At 40.7% G+C, this 22661-nt stretch overlaps 1 protein-coding gene across 3 annotated transcripts in view; it reads right to left on the minus strand.

The window, feature by feature from the left end:
* Window positions 1-1007: 1007 nt before the first annotated feature.
* IKZF1 (IKAROS family zinc finger 1) overlaps window positions 1008-22661 on the minus strand; it is a 57593-nt gene continuing 35939 nt past the window's right edge. For 2 of the 3 annotated variants that reach the window (XM_009906546.2, XM_054164084.1), the window contains 4 exons: window positions 15348-15515; window positions 12868-12993; window positions 6887-7021; window positions 1008-2666 (listed from right to left, as the gene is read on the minus strand). In XM_009906546.2, coding sequence (XP_009904848.2) covers window positions 1960-2666; window positions 6887-7021; window positions 12868-12993; window positions 15348-15515 — 1136 coding nt within the window. In that variant the 3' untranslated portion in view covers window positions 1008-1959. The remainder of the gene's footprint in view (window positions 2667-6886; window positions 7022-12867; window positions 12994-15347; window positions 15516-22661) is intronic. The other variant, XM_054164085.1, reaches the window with a different exon arrangement.

Genomic DNA, 22661 nt, shown 5'->3' on the forward strand with positions numbered 1-22661 from the left:
TAAATTAGTAACTCATTATTTCATCAGTATCTTTCCTCTAACTTTGGTGTTGTTGCTCCTGACTTACACCTGCAAAAGTGAAAGCAGAAGGAACTCAGGGTGCTTGTGATAGTATGTACGTACAGGAAACGTGTATCAAATATAGCTACACATATCAGGCCAAACTGGCCTAGATACAAGCACTCATGGTTCCATTGAATCTCTTTTCTAATAAATCTATGTACTTGTATGCACTTGTCAATGGAGAACGTATAACCGCATGACAAGCGTGACATGACATGTTGGTTATATGATTGTGTTTATTTCAAAATACCCATTTATTATGCAGAATGGAAGTATTTGTTTTCATACATTGTTAGTCAGAGGAGGTATGTTTGCAAGTGCTTCCCAGGGAGTATTTCAGCACTGATGACAGATTTTAAAGCATCTGCAATTAAAAAAAAGTATTTCCCCAATCTTAAAATACAAAGGTGGTTAGGAGAGGAATGAACTATTTGGAACAGGAAGTTTAGCAGAAGTTTGTAAAGCATTTCTTTTTTAACATCAGCTGGGGTTAAAATTTACTCATCATAGAAGTTTCTATTGTAACTGAAGTTACAGTATTTGCAGCAGAACCCACCAGGGAGAAAGCTCTTAGCTGATTTTACTGCACTCTGCAAAATGACACAGTCTCTGGTCTCCATTCAGGAAAACACCATGGTTTTTTAACCTTAAGATTAGTTTGACTGGTAAAAGTAACTCAAAGCACATAGTGAAATGATTTTCTGAGTGGGAATGCAGGGTTCTCAGCACCTTTGTGGAGTTTGGTCCCCCATTAAACACCAAGCGCCAGTGGAAAAAAAGAGAAGGCTACTTAATTCAGCTCAGTGCTTTAAAAGTAATTAAGTGCAACACCTACAAGTAGAGCCACAGAATCTACAAGAGGGCATCTACTGTGAAAGCAAAATGGGATTTTTTTGTTTGTTTTCCATTTGCAAGAGAGGGACATTTGGGATATTTTCCAGGCAGTTTAAAAAGGAGAAAAAAGTGTGCACAGGGAGGCTTTCCCCACAGGTATATCTAGCTGGTGCTTTGCTCAGCTGCACATCACACTTTGCTAAACAACTAAAACTTACAAAAGAAAGAAAGCAAAATTAAATACATCATAACTTGTTTATGCAGAGAGAGAAGGGATTGCTTAATGAAAAGTGGGGTTCTACTGGATAGAGAGAGAACACATTTATTCAAAGAGCCACAATACCCTTTTTCCATACATTAAAAGCAAACCATGCTTCACACAGTATGTTACAAGGGTGTTCTATCTTTTGCATACCTGCTTGCCTGCCTAGTCACAAAGGACACATGCCATGATGTCAATACCAGCAGCACCCTTGCAGGTGGAAATGTTTCACTTCCTGCAGCAAAGCAACTCTGAACACCTTGGCTGGGGTGTCCTGTCCCACCCCAGCTGTTAGTGAAGTCATCTGAGATGGCCCCCTCCATCTTTAGTTGAGTTTAATCTTCCCAAAAAGAGTCAAATAATACCAGGAAGTCAGAAAACATACATCTTGTGTGAGAGCCCTACGCTAGGGGTGTTAAAAGAGAAGACTTGGGCACTCCTTCTGTTGCATCCTTGTCCATGCAGTGCATCCTACAAACAGTGAGCAATTTTGGCAAGGGAGGTTTGCAAGAAGCATCAAAGGGAAGGGCTTTCACCTGTGTGACTACAAAAGCTACTTACATTACTAAAGGTTTTTGGTGATCAAATATTTCCAGTAAAAACTTTAGTACTCATTTTAGAAAACTGAGTTGCAATGCATGCTACCAAAAGGAAAAAAATCTTTTCTTGTGGGAGAAGATAGCTGAATTTTTCATTCTCTTGTTATTTTTACTGACCAGCTGAGTTGTGCTTTGTTGCTTCTGTGGCTTGTGCAGCTCCTGTAACACAGCTGTTGAGACCAGATCTGTGCTGGAGGAGTTTTAACTCATGTGGAAACGGTGTTCCCCTCGAGTTATGTGGGAAGAGAATTCGTACCTGTCCTGGCTATGGTAGCCACACATGTTGCATTCAAAAGGATCACGGAACCCATGGCAACCCATATGGATCGTATACATCACGTGATCCAAGAAAAGAACTCGACAGTGTTCACACTTGTAAGCTTTCACTTGTTCCCCGTTGCTGCTGATCACTTTGAAAGCATCCTGGGAATTGTCAGTACCTGCCCTCAAGACATCATATTGCCTGTTTTCTTCTTTTATAGAGATGCCATTTCTTGCATGGGGACCTATATGGTTTGTCAGGTAAATTAAACCACTGCGTTCCTCATTATTGCTCTCTGTGTCTGTTGAGTCTTGGCAGCTGTTGCTGGGAGAGGCATCTCGTTCGGAGGAGACAGATTTGGCTTTGGAAAGCAGCAACAAGTTTTCCACTGCGCTGTCCTGAGCTGTATGATTGGAGCGAGCCTGATTGTCCCCGAGAGGTTTGTGAAGCTGATACATGGAGCTGATGACGGGCACCACCTCAGAACTAGCCGGTGGTGTCTGGACCAGGGGACGCAAGGACTCTGCCCCCAGGTAACTGATGGCGTTATTAATGGCCTGGTCTATAACGTGTGTCTGCATTATCTCATTCTCCTTCTCGTAGTTGGTGGTGGCATCATATGGAAGATCAGACAGACATTTCTCACCTACAGTGCAAAACAGTCAGGAGTTAGAGGGTTGATTTCTACATAATTAAGGAACCAATCATCATAGATTAGTAAAACAGCAACATGAAAGAAAAAAAATCAAAATCACCTCTGAAATTTACCTGAAGGTATTTGTAATTCTCTGACATAGCTGGTCAGAAAAATAATTCCTTGGTGGTTTTGGTGGTGGTGGGTTTTTTGGTGGTTTTGTTTGGTTGATTTTGGTTTTATTTTGGTTGGGTTTTTTGTTGTTGGTGGTTTGTTTTTTTAACCTGAAAAATAATTTCAGGTATTTGGAAAAGCAAATGGATGAAAACAGATTCTTGAAATAATTATACAGGGACTTATGGAGCTACAGTGCTGCATTGTTCCTTTCTAACCGACCTTCCTCATTTGCCTTCTACAGTGAGCTGAGGCATGCTTTTGTGGTTAGTGAAGACAACGTACCAGCACAGTTACAGCAAGCCTGGCCATCATGCTTCGGAGCTTGAAGGACATTATCAACATTTTTCCCTAAAATATTACAATTTTAGAGGGGAAATTTTAAGTTTTAGTTTTAGAACTTCAGTTTCTTACAAACAACACGCATTGGCAGTGTGGTCATATGTCAATTTGGGGAAAGTAATAAAAAAAACACCTAAATTTAACTTTTGTTATTGCCATATCTTCCCCACCTCCCCCGCTGTGATTTACATAAATCCTATTAGACACATTACCAGAAGCTACTCATATGCTTAAAAAAAATTGTGTCAAAAAGCTACCATCTCTAGGAGTAACTAAGAACCATGGGAAAAAGAGATTGCATTTTTTCATTGGAATATTTTTTTTCTTCTCTGGAGTGAAAAAGCCCTACACAGAGCAAGACTACATTTTATTTGTAAATTCAACTCTGGTTTGGGTTGCCAAAAGTAAGAGGACACTGTTACTTTTTCAAAAGCTTGGACTGCACTAATGCATCTCTATCTGGGTATCCTAGTATTGAATACTGAATTTCATTATAGTGTCTCAAAATTCCTGGACAGATAGGACTAAACAAAACATGGCAGTGGGAGAAAATAGTTAAATGCACCAATGCTGATTTTCTGAACCCGAACAGTCTCCTCCGTGTAAACCATCAGCATTATTGTCAGGCCCCTCTTAAATTTATGCAAATGGAAAAGGAGTAACAAATTCTCACAGGTTCCTAGAGACTACCACTAACACATTGTTTAAAGTGCAGATGGATTTTCTAGCTCAGCAGATTTGGGAAATGCACTGAAAGCCACAAACTCTGTGAGATGCTGTCACGATTTCCTAATCAATATGACATTTGCTGGTAGGCCTTGGAAAGTCCAAATTTGGTCTAAAAGAAATGCTAACAGGAGCATGGAAAAAAATATCAGATCTGCAAATTAATTTATCAACATTTTCCCACCAAGTGTCTACTCAAATTGACTATTCAGAGTCAGTGAAGAGCTGAAAACTAGCATGACACTACTGCAATGATGGGGCTAACGTGTAGAAAGTCTGTATTTCCCACAAGACAGGGTTTCATACTGCTTTATCCATGCTCTGCAAGCAGAGAAAAAAACACACTCTCAAACACTAAGTTCCTGTAAGGGATGTAGGCTATAGACACCTTCTGGCTGCACCACACAAGCTTCTACTTCCTCTTGTTTCCTTTCCCTATTATTCTGCCAATTTGAGCACCCCTGTGTTGGGGTGCATCCTTTTTCCTTTGAGAGTTATCCTTTTTAATGCTATAGTTTGCAGGCAGAGTTTGAGGCATAAGATTCAAAATAGGTATTGTGAAAGACTCTTGCATTAAATACAGAAAAACTCTCCAAATATGAAAGTATTCCCTTGACTCATGGAAGAAAAAATGATGTCAAAATAATTTATATTCCATGGGTGCTGTATACCACTGAAAAGTGAGACTGGTCTTCATTATACACAAAAATCTGGAAATCCAGAAGGCATGACTTTAACAGTTATTTCTTGGGTAATATTTGCTTTATGTAGCATAACTAGTTGGTAGTTGGAATGAGAGGACCAAATACTCATTAAAAAATTTGTTTTGAAGCAGAGTGTCTGAAAAAGACACGAATTTGAGGTAGGCAGGTATCATTTCTGTGTCTGGGAAATGCAGGTACTACTTGCAGTCATTAAAAATAATAGCTTATTTCTGTGGTTATTAGAGCATAAGTAAATTAAACTGCTAATCGTCTGATGCACATCAGGTTTTGCACTGTTCAAGGGTCTGCAGCAGGTAGCTGAACAGTAAAAATACACTTGGTGCATATGGGCACTTTTTTCTTGTCCTTTTTTGGTTTGTTAGTTATTTGATTTTCTTTTTTAAACCTTCTTTACTTTGATGCCTACTGTATCAACATGATACATGTCAACCTCTCCTGCAGTTCTCACTTGCTAGTTTGGATGGCCCAGTTCTAGTTTCAGGTCTGGGAGCTATTCCAGTTTGGAATACAGACAGAATCTTACAAGTAACTGGTTTAATGTATTGAAAATCTCACTTTTGAAAGATAATTAATTTAGCCTTAAGAAAAACAAGTGAAGTGGTGTGAACAGTCTTTCCCCATTACATACCCAAAAGCTGTCCTGACCAGCCAGCTCATCCCTGTGTTAATCGGGAATATACTTATTATATAGCAGGTGAGGATGTGTAAAGGAAAGGATTTGGGGGCATTTTCTTGTCAGAAAAGTCTGTCCTTTTGAAGGTTAGCTAATTCCTGTAAATATCTGCTGTCAGTAAATTCTCTTCCTCACTGCACTCTGACTAACTGACAGAAAACTGTCCTCCTAAAACTGATAGCTAATCTGGCTGTCTTTACTGTTTCTCAGGGTGAAGAGAGAAAACAAGAACAAAAAAGCTAGTCCACCCCCAAGGATGTATCACACAGAGGATAGCTGGTATAGTACCTTTTAAATTTTAACACTTCTGGTCTCCCTGGAGCTTTCCTAGAATTAGTATTTTGCCTAATGGAATCAGTTATTAGAGTGTCTCGACAAACCAAGTTTGCTTCACATAGCTGATATATTTTTCATAACTACCTCTATTACAACTTTTGTCCTTTTGCAAGCATAAGCCTTTCCTATCAACAGTTTTGGACATTCATTTGAAAACTTGTGTTATACCTTCTGAAGTAGCAGAGATTGCCTTTTCCTTGTCTCAGAAATACTAATTTTCCCTTCACCCTCGTGTCTTCATTGAAGAAGGGATATTTGGAATTTCTATTCCATAAACTGGTCTTTTTTTGCCTTAACTTTGGAATAAAGACCTTACTGTGTTATGTTTTAAAGATTTCAATTTTCTCAGATTGTCTCCTATTGAATAATATTATAAATGAATGTACAGAGAAAAAAATTAATCTAACTAGATGCTGTCCTCTGATCACCCATGTTTTTATCCATTTAAGACTAACTTTATATAGACAATAAAATATTGTCTGTGGGTCTCACTATTACAAAACTGATGTAACCACTACTTCACACAGGTTTACCAAATTGAGCAATATAGGTGTAGCTTCCATTTTGGTAAGTATAGCCTACATCTCTTTATTGTTAAAGCAAAAACGGGAATGAAGTTTTTTCCATCATTCATGGAATGTACCCAAAGATCTTTTAATTTAGGTATTATTCTCAGACTTAGGTTTATTTATTCCCATGACCATTTGGGGCTGTAAAAGTGTACAGATTTTACGAAGTGGTGGAGAATATTATCTAGCCTATGCTCAACTATTCATGAATGCTTTCACAAAGTCCAATATGCCCAGATCCAGATATCATCCAAGACCTTAACAAAATAACCATGAAAGCATGGTCAAAGGCTTTCCTGACAGCAAACTTCTATTCCTATCTTCAGTTTTTTACAACAACTTCAAGAGCCTGAACAGATCTTGTATTGATCTGGTTTATAAGCATTAGAAAAAACAGGAAATAGACTTCAAAATCAATCTCCAGATGTGGAAAATGAAACATGCAGGAATACACACTGGAGAAGTTGGGGTTTTTTTGGTCTTTCTTTTTCCTTGTCTGTTTGGGGTTTTTTTGTTGGTGTGTTTTTTGTTAATCCCAAACATCACTATATCTGCTTCTACAGAGACAGATATTGCTAATTTAGTAAAACAAGTAAAATTGTAAGACAAAATTTAATATCCTGTGAGATGTTTGGGGGATTTAGTTTTGTTTTATTTTTTACGAGACAGCAAACGTTTAACTCTTACCAACAAATTTCTGAGGCATAGAGCTCTTACGTTTGGCGACGTTACTTGCTAGTCTATCCAGCACGAGGGATCTTTCTGACCCTATCTTGCACAGGTCTTCAGCCATTTCACTCTGGTTAGTTTCGTCTTTTATGACTGAAATCAAATGACATCAGAAGGGTTAGGCACGTTTGTTCCATTTTAAAGGAACTGTTGTCTTCAGGTTACTGTTTCTCAGCTAATGTCTTTTAGCTCCCAACCAGCTGGAAGAAGGAGCTCACCACTGTAGACGCAGGACAATTCTGACTCATGGTAGAAAAGTCCCTCATGCTGACTTATCTGTGGACATGTTCATGCACTATATCCATGTGTATGATCATCGTTCCTTTAGCAGGAAAAATGGACAAACTTCTCAGCTGCAGCCGTGGAAGGTGCATTTGCAAGCTACTTGTATTTGCAACACTTCTCCCCACCTTCTTTTTTTGCTCCCTAGTAAATATTTCTACACTTTCTTGATGTACCTAAAATGACAATTTAAGTTGCTAAAGTCATATACATTTCCAACACTCAAACCTGTTTTCAAACCTCCTGCTGCTGCTGAAACACTGTACAATTAGAAAACAGCTTAGCAATGAGGCTCCAGAAAAGGGAGAATGTCTCACCTTCATTTTACTTCAGTACTTTCCTGCAGATATGGAAGAGATGTATGAAAATGCACTATCAGAACAATGACTATGACAAATGTATGGAAAGGTATTTCTGACTTCCAACATCTAAAGGAAAGATGAGATGCAGTGAGATCACAGAGCTGTTGGTTTGGGGGTTGTTTTTTTTTAAATATATATTTTTTTTCCTTTTTTGTTTGTGTGCTTGTTTTTTGTAGAGGGAGGTCAGAGACAGGAAAGAAATGAGCTCATTTTACTTTTACCTACTACTAGCAAGAAGATGATTTTTAGGCTTTGATTCTACAAGCTGTTTCAATCAGGTGCAAGACTGCACTATTTTTTGACTTCTGTGGCTGCTGAGAATTTGTTGTATCACTTTACTAGTTCACAGAACCCATTACTCTAGTACCTGGGTGCTGCTTACCAGTTGAGAACATGCCATTCCTATGCAATGGTATTTTGGCAATGTATCACTGCCAAAAAGTGATACTTGTGAAAGTTTCATTGTTTCTGAAAGATATAAAATCAGGATCTGGTGATGACTGGAAAGAGCAGGGGAAATGTTCTAGACAACACTATTCCACAATACCAAACTGAAGAGTACACAACTGGTTTTTGAGTTCCTGATGCAGCAGCACATACTGCAGTGATAGTGACGGTATCAGTGACAGGGAGTCATGGAATTATGGCCCAGCCCCACAAAGACTTCGACTAGTGCAAGGTATGAGCAGAGTTTGGTCAGAAAGTTGTAGACCAGTAAAATGCATTGATGGTACTTAGTCATCATTGATCAAGCACATGCCAGCATCTTGCATTAGCTAAGGCTTCCATATACCACTTCAGGAAGAGAATGTCCTAAAGCAGTCCATTCAACAGTTGTGGAAGCTACACTGCTGTAGTGGTTTGTCTCAAACAAGCTTCTCTGCTGCCATAAAAGTTTGTCTCAAGCAGACTGCTTCTCTGCTTCCCTTTAGCTTATTTAAGCAACTGTGACAGTCTGTTCCAGGATATTGTGGTTCAGGCAGATTTATTAATGACGTGTGTAATTAATAAATCTGTAATCATTAGAGCTATTTTGGTGTCAGTTTGCCCCAAATCACTCCTTAGGTACCCCTAAAGAACCTCTCATGAACCCTTCATCTGAGGTCAGGTCATGACAGCAGGGAACCAAAAGACTGAAATTCTAGTTAAAAGTTGAAATGGTTAAGAAATATATGTGTAGGATATAACAACATTCAAATTCTAATCAATTCCAGAGCAATTTGTGTATTCAACTTTCCAACTTTCAAACTGTTAAAACTGCTATTTTTAAAAAAGGAGAAAATTGAATTATGTGCTAATTTCCAGCCTTTGCAGCTGCAACCTCCTGAAATTTGCTACCAACCTGACAGCCATTGTTCTGTAATTTTGTTTCTGCAAACTGAAAAAAAATCTAAAACCACCAAACCCAAACCCCAAAAACCTAGAAAAAAATGCATCTTTTTATCTTTCCAAAAGAAAATCCACAAGCAACTGAAGAATTGTAACTGACCAGGCAGAGAGGGACCTGGGGGTACTGGTTGATGGTAGGCTGCAGTGTGCCCAGGCAGCCAGGAGGGCCAAAGGCATCCTGGCTTGCATCAGGAACAGTGTGGCCAGCAGGAGCAGGGAGGTCATTGTGCCCCTGTATGCTGCACTGGTTAGGCCACACCTTGAGTCCTGCGTCCAGTTCTGGGCCCCTCAGTTTAGGAAGGATGTTGACTTGCTGGAGCGTGTCCAGAGAAGAGCAACGAAGTTGGTGAGGGGTTTGGAACACAAGCCCTATGAGGAGAGACTGAGGGAGCTGGGGTTGCTTAGCCTGGAGAAGAGGAGACTCAGGGGTGACCTTATTGCTCTCTACAACTACCTGAAGGGAGGTTGTAGACAGGCAGAGGTTGGTCTCTTCTCCCAGGTAGGCAGCACCAGAACAAGAGGACACAGTCTTAGGCTGCGCCAGGGGAGGTTTAGGCTGGATGTTAGGAAGAAATTCTATATAGAGAAAGTGATTGCCCATTGGAGTGGGCTGCCCGGGGAGGTGGTGGAATCACCATCATTGGAGGTGTTCAAGAGGAGACTTGATGGGGTGCTTGGTGCCATGGTTTAGTTGTTTAGGTGGGTTGGATTGGTTGATAGGTTGGACGCGATGATCTTGAAGGTCTCTTCTAACCTGGTCTATTCTATTCTATTCTAAAACTTCATAAACTATTTCTTCTGTTATTTTATATAGGCCTGATTTCAGCATACTTCCAATCAGCTCAAATTTAACATTCTACATAGTATCTGTAAGAGAAGAACTTCATATGGAAAGTCAAATTCTAGTCCTCTAAAATAAACATTGTTCTATTAAATTCAGCAAGTTCCTCATTTCATGATGGAAGTCCTCCTTTTACAGGGAAAAGTTAAAATACAATCTCTTGTTCTTCTCCTTACTTGTCTTTGCTGGATCTTTCCCTTTATAAAGTACTTTCTCAATTATGTTTTTTTCAGATTCACAAGCTGATGGAAAGCTTCTACCATTTTAGGTCCTCCCGACTGACATGATTTCTATGTTTACTGCACAAAGTACTTCCAAATTCTGTGAAAAAGCAATCCCTCTGTAGCAGAATGTCAAATCACACACCCCAACAGGTTTTTGTACCAACTTTTTTCTGTGTCTGGCAAAAAGAAAAGGGCCTGAATTGTGGCTTTAATAGCTCCATATTATGCCCTGAAATACTATAACAGTAGTAGCATAGCTATCTGTTTTTCTAGATATAATGTGGAATGCACTAGAAGTCCCAGGACACTCACTCATTTTCAACTGCTTCAGTGTACACTTTAACCTTTGAGTTTTTAAGGGAAATAATGCAAGCATGGCAAAATGGTATGTTTACATTGAAGTAAAATAGATTAGAATACAAAATACTAGGAAAAATACAGGGAAATTGAATTTTTCAGAAAGGTAAAGAACTGATCTATTAACTGAGTACTAATTTCCTTTAAGAGTGAAGACTTCAGTTAAATCAAGATCTAACCTTGTTTTTTTTCTCATTTACAAAAGCACTCCTATTATATCAAATATGGATTTATGTGATACTTTCACAATATGCAAGGAACAAGTAATCTTTCCAAAGCTTTCATGAATTCCCCAAATTTTCATCCCACTGAGATATTAGGTACTCAGACCTAAGCTAGTGTAATGAACAACCATCTCTAAAACTATATTATTTATTATCAGAGTTTATGACCCCTGATACCAGTTTCTTGTGGGCCATGTTTTGTTTACTAAGATTTTATCAGTAGTTCAGCTACTCATTCATGCAGATTTGCATGTTCCACATACCAGCATTCACACCCAAGTGCCAGACACTGAAAATTCAAATCCCAATACAGAATATTTGCTTCTAAATTCTGTCAGTTCTTTGAGGAATAAGTATTGCTGCCAACTGTATATTACATCGAGCTTTTCTATTTATACATTCTCCAGTCCCTCAATAAAATTAGAAGGGGTGCTGCTCTAACATGCTGTCTGCCAGAAGCATCTCAGCTGCATTTGCTGCTGACATTATGTGCATATACTTTACATTATTTGATAGCATGTAAAAACATATTCAGGTTCTGTCCAGATATAAACTATTAAATGAGCCATTATTTCAAACCGGTCAGAGAGGACTTTCCATTTTTGTCATTTGACAAACCAGATAACAGGTACTGACAGGATCAAAACGGTATCTATGAAATGTAACTTACTGGATGGATTTAAACTCTACCACAGAAGCTGGGTCTTACGTTTTCTATGTCAAACTACACAGGGAAGGGGATTTTGTATGATTATTTACTGTGATCAGACCCATATAGTTCCTCAGGATCTTTATTAAAAAAATTCCAAACCTCAGCATCAGTTTACTCTATTTCTAGGTATAGTTGTAGATCTGATTACTCTATTTCTAGGCATAGTTGTAGATCTGATATTCTCAAAGAAGTGGACTTTACCTTTGTAAGACTGAACGCTCAGAGAAGCACAGTATCACAGAATCATAGACACATTTGGGCTGGAAAAGACCCTTGGGATCTCCAAGTCCAACTGATAACCCTACTCTACAAGGTTCACCCCCGAATCATATCCCCAGGCACCACATCCAAACAACCTCTAAATGCATCCAGGCTTGGTGACTCAACCTCCTCCCTGGGCAGCCCATTCCAATGTTTGACCACTCTTTCTGTAAAGACTTTTTTTCTAATGTCCACTTTAAACCTATGCAGTCACAGCTTGAGGCTGTTCTCTCTTGTTCTGTCACTAATTACCTGTGAGAAGAGACCAGCACCAACCTCTCTACAACGTCCTTTGAGGTAGTTGTAGAGAGTGATGAGCCTCCTCTTTCAAACTATCCCCAGCTCCATCAGTCACTCTTCATCAGTTTTATTCTCCAGGTCCTTCATCAGCTTCATTGCCCTCCTCTGCACTGGCTCCAGCACCTCCACATCTCTCTTGTATTGAGGTGCCCAAAACTGGATGCAATACTCAAGGTGTTGCCCCACCAGTGCTGAGTACAAGGGGATAATCACCTCCCCGCTCCTGCTGGACACAGCATTTCTAATCCAAGCCAGGATACCAATGGCCTTTTTGGCCACCTGAGCACACTGTTGGCTCATATTCAGCTGCTTGTTGGTTAGAACCCCCAGACCCCTTTCTGCCAGACAGCTTTCCAGACACACTTATCAGGCCTATAGCATTGCTTGAGGTTGTTGTAACCCAAGTGCAGGACCTGGCATTTGGCCTTGTTGAAGCTTATTCCATTAATGCTGGCCATGGATCCAATCTATCCAAGTCCCTCTGTAGAGCCTCCCTACCCTGGTGCAGGATCAACACTCCCACCTAACTTGGTGTCTTCTACAAACTTACTGATGACACACTCTATGTCACCATCACTGCTCCCCAGTTTTCTTTTAAAAGAGTTTAGCAAGAAGATTGTCAGCAAATTAATAGCCTTTTAATGGACTGTCTCAATCTAAATTATGGCTAAGTTATGGCTTCATGTCCTATTGCTTAAAGAGGGAGATCAAAGACAGATGGCTCATCCTTGTTAAATGAGTTGGTTCCAATGGTCTGGTACAACCTTTAAGCTGTGCCTAGGATGGGTAGGAGATGTGCAATGCAGAAGATTTGTGCAGCCCAACCTAGAACACTGATATTAAGAATTTATTAAGAATATATCCACAAGAGCATTACTATGCATGCCTCCTTAATTCAAAACATGCCACAAATGGTACTACTGTTCCTTTCGCACTCCTCTTTCTGAGTATGTGACAGGACAGCATGAATCCCCACACATTTATTACCTGAATAAAGGCTGCTCGAGATATTCATCGTTTGCAGGTAGTTATGACAGCGTTCTTTATGTTCTTCCAAAGAGCTGCGCTGCTTATAGCTGCGACCACAGTATCCACACTTATGGGGTTTGCCAACTGGAGAAAACACAATTAATCAAGAGATACAGAGGAAGTATTCAGCAGCATTAGTAATAATGGTATGAACAACAGTAAAAAAGCCTTCACAGAATCACAGAACGTTAGGGGCTGGAAGGGACCATGATAGGTCATCTAGTCCAACCCTCCTGCCAAAGCAGGATCACCTATGCCAGGTCACACAGGAACTCATCCAGGTGGGTTTTGACCATCTCCAGAGAGGGAGACTCCACAGCCCCCCTGGGCAGCCTGCTCCAGTGTTCTGTCACCCACACAGTGAAAGAATTCTTCCTTCTGTTTCCATGGAACTTCCTATGCCTCAACTTCCACCCAATGACCCTTGTTCTGTCATTGGGCATCACCATGAAGAGCCTGGCTCCATCCTCTTGGGACTCACCACTTATATATTTATAAACATTAATGAGGTCACCTCTCAGGCTCCTCTTCTCCAAGCTAAAGAGCCCCAGCTCCCTCAGTCTCTCCTCATAAGGAAGATGTTCCACTTCCTTAATCATTTTTGTGGCTCTTGCAATTCCCTGAGGTCCATCTTGAACTGAGGGGCACAGAACTGGGCACAATAGTCCAGATGTGGCCTCACCAGGGCAGAGTAGAGAGGGAGGAGAACCTTTCTCTACCACTGACCACACCCACACCGTTCAGTTAGAAACTGAGATATCTTCAAAAGTCTGAGTGTCAATCCTTTGGTGTCTAGCTCCCACAGAGCTTCTTAATGAGGGAATTGCTGTTGTAGGTAGAGACACCTGCCCATGGCTGGATGTCAGTTCTGATGTAACCATCAACTAGCTCAACCCTTTAAGAATGATGTTAGGTTTCATATGTTTTCCACTTCTGAAAATTCAAGAGAAATGGCATGACAATTTTTTTGTCTGCATTACACCAATCCAGATACAGGTAGTTCCAGGAATTTCACAGTAACAATATGGTTTCATGTACTTCTGGACCTCACTTTTGTTTTAGTATTACAAGACTCTCACCTTTTATGTAATTTCAAAATTTTAGATGGTTACATGGCTTAACTTTTGAATTTGATTAACACATTTCAGGTGAAAATAAGACTCAGATATCCAACTTGTTTCATAATGTATGTCAATGTGTATGGCAATTTGCTGATTGCAGGAACTAATCACAATCCATAGTTCATGTATTGTCTCTTTAGGCACAGAATCCTCAGAGTCTGCCAAAAGTGTCTAGGTATAATTTAATGTATATATGAAAACTTATGTTCAAAATTGTGCAGCCCTGACTAATCACTAATAACAAGGGAAGGGGAAGCAAAATAGTGTTTTAAAGTTGTGCTTTCCTGAATTGATCGGGGATCAAACAGAAGAAGTGGAAATTATTTTGGGCATTTGGGACCAACACTAGGGATCTTATTATTAAATGTGTGTGCTAGAAAAGAATTTCCTAATTTTTGTGCCACACAAAAATTTCACTTTGAGACCTCCCCCTTTGCTACCAGGAACTTAGGTCCAAGTCAACTTTTGCAAGCAAAGTTACCAGTGTCAGTTCCAGCAATGCATTTTGGAGGTCTCTTATCCAAATACTTTACATTTTCATCTTAGTTTCAGAATCTATATTAAACAGTCCTCTGCTTTTAAAGGCACTTTCAAGATGATAAATTGGTTTTGCTTCACAGAAGCTATGTGACTATGGCTTCTGTCAAACAATAAGAGGTTCATGGTAATGGAAAAGTGCAGCTATTCAAAAGTATTTATTCAAATATCCATACTACTGTTGAGAAAAAACACTGAAAAATTCTAGCTGAATCCTCCTTGATTACCTTTTTCTCTCCAACCCTCTCCCTTCTCTGCACCCTTTCTCTCTCAAAGTATGTGTAATAATGAGGTGCAACAAATAACTGCTGTTAAATGCTGCAGGTGATATTCACTCCTTGATTGAGAATGACTACCAAACAAGGTTTTTAAGACTTCATTACTTAAACTCTACTGTGTTTAGAGCTTATATTGTCTCTATAGGCAGATAAATGCCATCCAAATGCTAAAATACTCATCAGTTTTAATTCATGTTTGTAGTTCCATGAAATAGATTACTCGCATGAGGCTTATAAGACAAAACCCTAATACAGAAACTTCTAATCAGCCAAGAAGTATGGGAAAAACCCCAGTTCTTATGGTGAAGGATCATGAGATGTGTTCAGTCATTTCTTTGCTGCTAAAACAGTGCACCCAGCTCACAGCTTGGTTAAGCCCAACATGAGGCTACTCACCTCCCCAGGGAGGTAAGACCTCTCAGGCTTGGTGGCCAAAAATGCCCCTGTCTCTGTAACGGTTGTGGAGATGAGGATCCCTGGATGCTCCCACACCTCTACTTACCCGAGTGTGTCCTCAGGTGTCCTGTGAGGGCATCCCTGCGACGGCAGGCATAGTTACAGAGGTGACACTTGAAGGGCTTTTCACCCGAGTGCAACTTTATGTGGCGCAGAAGGTTGCCCTTCTGTGTAAAGGAGGCTCCGCACTGATTGCACTGGAAAGGGCGTTCTCCTGCGAGAAGAGAAAGAAAATACATGAGAATAAAAAATCTTAGGTGGTAACAAGAGAAAGATTTCAGTGAGAAAGTTGTTTTCTCACTGCTGCTCTGTGACTTCCACCAGCTGCATGTTTGATATAACATGAGGCTTTCAGACTAAACCTGCCAGTTTCTTAATGCTTCACTGGCTGGGTCAATTTGATCTGAAAATCTAATTTTTTTTTTTCTAAATCAGAATGGCACATCACAATGCAAATTCAAACTCATTTAAATAAAGTGACTGCAACATTTTGTGTTGAAGAGCCACTCTTCCTGATCAGCAGTTTTGGAATAAACCAATATCCAATTTTGCATGTTGTGGCATTTGGTGGGGTTTTTAATGTGGCTTTTTTCAAAGGGTCTTTAAAATATGCCACTGAAGCAGCAAAATAAAAAGGAAACTCATTAAAAATGCATTTCAGGATCACAAGTTCATTTCAGCGTTACATTCTTATATTTAAATGAAAGGCACTTCATTATAACAGTTATAATAACTTCTTTTCATTTACATTTTCCCTGTATTTTCCCTTTCAATTTCTTCTCCATTACCTGTCTGTCCCTAAGCAGCCAAATCAGGAAAGAGACAGAGATAGTAAAATCACATAAGTTAAGACAGTGCAAAGGAAGCCCTGTACCAAAGTCCCAACCCTTTTCTAGGTAAAGTATGAACAGAGGAGCTACACACATGGGCTCTGCTGGCCTACACTTTGGATGGGCACAGGGAAAAAAATCAGAGAGACACAGCTTTGATTTGTCTAAACTGGTGCCTGTTACCAAGGAAGATCAACTAGCAAGAATTAGTGTGGTGGTTTGCTTTTTTACTGCTGTTAAAATCAATATATTCCTTTATTTACTTAGCTATTCCTTATTTACTTAGATATTCTTTTTTAAATTTAAGATAGATGAGGACTTTTCTTAATTCAGTGGGAAGTAAAATATGTTTCTAGTTCTACTGGATAGGAGTAAAGGAAAATTGATACATAACAGCACTGCATCAGCAGGAACCACTTCTGCATGCCTGTTTCTCCATAACACTTGACTAAGTCAAACAAGCCTTTGAAACTCATTTGCTGAATTCTTTGTCTCTTAGGCATAAATGTGCTCTGGTATAGCAATTATATTTCACCAACAATATTTAGAAACTGCCCAGAGATGACCTGCTCTTATTTTTTATTTTCTGTATGTAACGGTAATATTGAATATAAAATTTCAGTGCTGAAGGTAAAATATATTAAAAAATATATAAATACAAGTTAATAAATCTGTTTCTTCTCTCTCAATTAATCATCATGTATTATTTTGCACATTGAGGATGAACTTATATGTCCATACGTGTACATGCATGTGCAGCATGATCATTTCCTGCTTCAGTAATGCAAAAGAACAGCTGCAAATCAATTAGAAAGCAGCTCAGTCTCAACTTCAGACTCTACTATTGGGGCTGGCAGCTTCAGCATTCAGCTAACAGTAAAATGAAATATTTTCATTGGTCAAACATCTACAAGCAGGTCAGCACAGTCCCTGTCAAGCCAAACAAGCTGACTTTCTTTGTTCATTACGTAGCTGTGTTCATCTAAACTGTATCTTCAACTGGGGTGGCCAAAAAATATGCCAGTTATCTCCTTACAGGATTTTGCAATGTACTTCATATTTTGCCTTGCAGAGCAGTAGTTAGGGGAGAAAGAACAGGGCTAAGAGTCTGTCTGCTTTACCGCTTAATCTTTGGGGCAGTTACTCAGCATGGAAGGTATTTTTCAGAAATGGACTGAAACTAATGAAGTCAGTCTGTCATGGGGGACACAAATTCTTACTTAACAGCTTTCCTAGCATTCATTTATGTTATTTTTACCCTGATAAGCATAAAAGGAGAAAACAAGGATTGTAAAAGTACTCCAGGAATGAGATGTAAGGCAAAGTAAAAATGAAATCTATCTCTAACCTCATAATTACAGGGTGAAACATTGCACTGGGTGGAGAAGACAGATGGGGAACACCTGCCTTGTGAGCCCAGCAAAGCTCCCAGCCCTGCTAGGATGGAGATGGTCGCAGATGAAAGTACTGAGTGTGGCACTATCCCTCAATAATGAAGAAAGAAGAGCATGAAAATAAAAGAATACATAATGTTTGTTTCAACAGCCAGCTTTGTGTGTGATTTCCTCAGAGTTTTGAACAGTACATATCTATCCTGGGCAAATTTCACCACATGGTGTGCAGCTGTGGAAAGTATGGTCCCAGGAGAAAAAATTTTCAGTGAGACCCTGAACTGAATTAATCACCACTGCAGTGATTTTAAGGAGCATGGGCCCTGGTCTACTTATTCAATGAAGAATATTTATCATCAAGGTGAGGTGGTGGTGTTGCTCTTCATGTGCAAGACCAACTGAAATGTATTGAGTTCTATCCATGGCGGGGGTAGAACAGGTTGAAAGCTTGTGGGTAAGAATTAAGGAACATGGCAAGGGGGGTGAAACTATTGTGGGTCTCTACTATAGACCACCAAACCAAGAAGAAGATGCTGATGAGGCCTCCTACAGTCAACTGGACATAGCCCCTAGAACACACTCCTTAGTGTTCATGGGTGACTTTAATCACCTTGACATTTGCTGGCAAACCCACATAGCCAGGCACAGCCAGTCCAAAAGGCTCTTGCAGTGTGTCAGTAACTTCTTGATGCAGGTAGTAGAGGAAGCTCACTGGTATTAACTAAGAAATAAGGACTGGTTGGGCTCATTAAGGTAGGGAACAGCCTTGGCAACAGTGATCATGACATGGTGGAGTTCAGTATTATACAAGGTAGAAGCAGGGCAATAAGTAGGATTACAACCCTGGACTTCTGCAGGGCTGACTTTGTATTCTTCAAAGATATATTTGCAGGAATCCCATGGACTAGGACTCTGGAGGGTAGAGAAGCCCAAGAAAGTTGACCAATTTTTAAATGCCACTTCCTTTGAGCCCAAGATAGGTGTGTTCCCTTGAGTAAAAAATCAGGTAGGCATGCTAGGAGACCTGCACAGATGAGCCAGGGGCTTCTGAAGGAGATCTCATGGAAGAAAGAAATTTACAGTTCATGGAAGAAAGGACTTGTCACTTGGGAGAACTATAGAGTAGCTGTCAGGGCAGGTAGGAAGGCAACAAGGAAGGCCAAAGCCCTCTTGGAATTAAAACTGGCAAAGGAAGTAAAAGAGAACAATACAGGCTTCTTCAAATATATCAAGTAGAAAATGGAAGAACAGGGAAGGTGTGGGCCCACTGCTGAATGAGGAGGCAGCCCTGATAACTGAGGATGCAAAGAAGGCAGAGTTGCTGAATACCTTCTTTGCTTCAGTCTTTACTCCTAAGACCAGCCCCTGTGAACTCCTGTCTCTAGGTGAAGGAGAGAAAGCCAGGAGGACAGAAGACTCTCCACTAGACAATGAAGACTGGGTCAGGGATCAGTTACACAAATTGAATGTTCACATGTCCATGGGCCCTGATGAGATGCACCCAAGAGTGTTGAGAGAGCTGGCTGGTGTTGTTGCTCTACCACTCTCTACCATTTCTGAAAAAATGTGGCAAACAGGGGAGGTGGCTGAGGACTGGAGGAAAGCCAATGTCACTCCAGTCTTCAAAAAGGGCAAGAAGGAGATTCCAGGAAACTACAGACCAGTCCCCCTCACCTCCATCCCTGGAAAAATGATGGAGCGGCTCACTCAGGAGGTCATCTCTAGACACTTGGAAGAGAAGGTTATCGGGAGCAGTCAGCATGGATTTACCAAGAGGAAATAATTCTTGACTAATCTGATAGCGTTCTGTGATGTTGTAACTGAATGGGTAGATGCAGGGAGACCAGTGGATGTAGTCTACCTTGGCCTTGGAAGGCTTTCAACACTGTCTCACATAACATCCCTGTGAGCAAGCTCAGGAAGTGTGGGACAGAAGAACAGACAGTGAGATGGATTAGGAACTGGTTACACAATAGAGTAGAAAGAGTGGTGGCCAAAGGTGCCAAGTCGAGCTGGAGAACTGAGACTAGTGGAGTGCCCCAGGGACCAGTGCTGGGTCCAGTCCTGTTCCACATCTTTATCAGTGACATTGATGAGGGGACAGTGTGTCTGGCTCAGCAAGTTTGCTGATGATACCAAAGTGGGAGGCTTGGCTGATACACCTGAAGGCTGTGTGGCCATTCAACGAGACTTGGACAGACTGAGAGTTGGGCTGAGAGGAACCTAATGAGGTTCAACAAGGACAAATGCAGAGTCCTGCACCTGGGAAGGAATAATAAACTGCCCCAGTAAAGGTTGGGAGGTGATCTGCTGGAGAGCAGCCCCATGGAGAAGGACCTAGGAATCCTGGTGGACAACAAGTTATCTGTGGACAGCAACATGTCCCTGTGGCCAAGAGGGCCAATGGTATCCTGGGGTGCATTAAGAACAGTGTGTCCAGCAGATCAAGGGACATTTTCCTCCTCCTCTACTCTGCTCTAGTGAGACCTCACCTGGAATATTGCATCTAGTTTGGGGCTCCCCAGTTCAAGAGGACAGCAACCTACTTGAGAGAGTCCAATGGAGAGCTTCAAGGATGATTAGATCAAGGGACTGGAACACATGCCTTATGAGGAAAGGATGAGAGCCCTGGGGCTTTTTATTTGGGAGAAGAGAAGACTGAGAGGGGATTTAATAAATGTTTATAAATATATGAGGGCTAGGTGCCAAGAAGGAAGGGACAGCTTCTTCTTACTTGTGCCCTGTGATAGGTCAAGAGGCAATGAATGTAAATTATGGCAAAGGAAGTTCCACCTCAACATGAGGAAGAACTTCTTTTACTGTAAGTGTCACGGAGCACTGGAACAGGCTCCCTAGAGAGGTTGTGGAGTCTCCTTCTCTGGAGACTTTCTAGACCCATCTGGATGCATTCCTGTGTGATGTGCACTAGATTCTATGGCCGTGCTCTGGCAAGGGGGTTCGACTCTATGATCTCCAGAGGTCCCTTCCAACCCCTAACATCCTGTGATCCTGTGATCTTAAGCGAATTATTTCTCATTTCTTAAACAATGTAACAACAAAATCACCGAATACTGAGAAACAGGCATAAGACTCATCTTTTTCTTTTTTTCTTTTTGTTAAATTCTCATTATTCAGTGGGCACTAGTTTTCTAAATACATTTGAGACATTCAGACCCAACTAACAAGCCATAAGTGAAAGAACTGGTGACTTCAGTAAAAGCAATGTACATATAAAGAAGGAATACGTATATATACCTGTGCACACACACATATGTGCACATTGAGCGAGCGGAGCCGGAAACCCTGAGGTTTCAGTGCCAGGGAGCAAAGAGGGGTGCTCGCTCCTTTCTAGAGCTGCATTTTCCTAAACAATAAGCAAGACAGCAGCAAGCTGGAGAAATTCAGTGGAGGGAGAGTGAAGAGAGCCAGGTGTCTGTGAGTGGGATTCACTCTGCAGACAGGAGTAGCAGGTAAGACCTAGGAAGCGGTCAGTGCAGTAAAGCTGCTTGCAGACAGGTGGGGGCAGAAATATCAGGTTTTGCTTTGCATATCTGCACTTGGCAGGTGTATTCATTAAAAGTAATTATGCCTTTTATCAGGTCAGGCAGTCATTTTATTTTGGCATTTCAGTATGCTAGAGTTTTGTTAGTTTATCAAATATTTATTTAAGGAAACTTCAATGCATATGCAGGTTTTACATGAATTAGCAGCAAAGTAATTCTATTGTGAGCTTATTCCCTCACTAGGCATATACTGAAATGCACTTCGGAGTAGTGAGTTAAATGTCTGTAATAGTATATCCCATTGCTACTTTAATTTCCACAGTGCAGTTGAAAGGAAAAGCAGTCACCACTGTTTTCCTGTCATCCCTTCAATTTAAACTACCAGCTCCAAGCCTCCACTATCTTGCCAGCCCCTGAAAAACTGTCAGAGTTCACCCAAAGAGGCTGTTTAGGAGATGAGCTGAGGGAGAGTTATGAGGAAAAGCAGTTTTCTTCCCATGGAAGGACTCAAGGGTGCAACTTCATGCCCTTTAGTTTTACTAAGTGTAAAAGAAGGGTGTCCTGCTGAGGGGAGTGCACCTTGTGGTGTGCTTCCACTGTAGGTTTGTTCCTTGATTAAAAAGAGGGTCTCATTGGCTAGAGGAGAGCTCTGCAAATGGTGGAGAAGTCTCACAGTGACCACCCTTGCTTGATAGCACCCTGAGCACCAGTGGTAGGGACATGAGTTCCAGACAGGAAGTTTGGGCAACTGGAGGTTTGTGCCAGGGAAACCACTGAGGTGCATCCTAGGGATGCTGCTGTGGCAGCGCAGCTCATTCAGTGGAGACTCAGTCTGCCAGGTACCAACCAGTACACTAGAAACCAAGCCAGCTCTGCTCACTGCCTCCATAAAATCAGGTGTGCACCCCACCCCAGTCATTCAACTCCAATGCAAACAATGCCTCTGACTCTCAGGAACCCAAAACAGTTCCTCTAAAGCAGCAACTGCCTATTTTTAACAAAACAGTAGTGTCCTTAAAGAAGTATGAAGACTTCCACATTTGAATCCATTTTAAGCTGCAACATTCTATTTCAACTACTACATCATCCTCTTCAAGCCCATGGGTCCATTTAAAAAGCCTCATGTCCAAGTAAATTTCCATATATATTTTATCAACATTTTAAAGGATCACATTATGTGGTAGTTTTAGGCTATGCCTTTAAAATTTTGTTACAGATTTTGAGCAGCAAAGTGGAAAAATGTAAATAAATCACTATTGGGTGTGAAAAAGAAAACCAAAGATAATTCTAAACAGTTTCATTGGAGAGATACCTGATATAAGACTGCTTGTACCAAAACATTCTGGGGGCTTCTCTTCTTGCTTCGTTGCTCTGGAGTGGATACTAACCCTGCTTCTTCTTGACCTCAGCTGCATTGTTTTGGTGACGTCTAACATCTACTTTGTCTCTGCTCCTTTCTCCCTTTTGGACAGGGAGTTGGGGGGCAGAGAGACAGCTTCCCTGGTCTTCTTGACCGGGGGCTTCTCGTGTTGTTTGTTAATTGTAAATATCTGTAAGTATTGTAAATACTGTATATTTGTACATATTCACAGTATCACATGTAGATTTCAGTTTTGCCTCTAAATACACCTTTCAT

The sequence above is a fragment of the Dryobates pubescens genome, chromosome 9 (assembly GCF_014839835.1).
Source record: "Dryobates pubescens isolate bDryPub1 chromosome 9, bDryPub1.pri, whole genome shotgun sequence".
NCBI lineage: Eukaryota > Metazoa > Chordata > Aves > Piciformes > Picidae > Dryobates > Dryobates pubescens.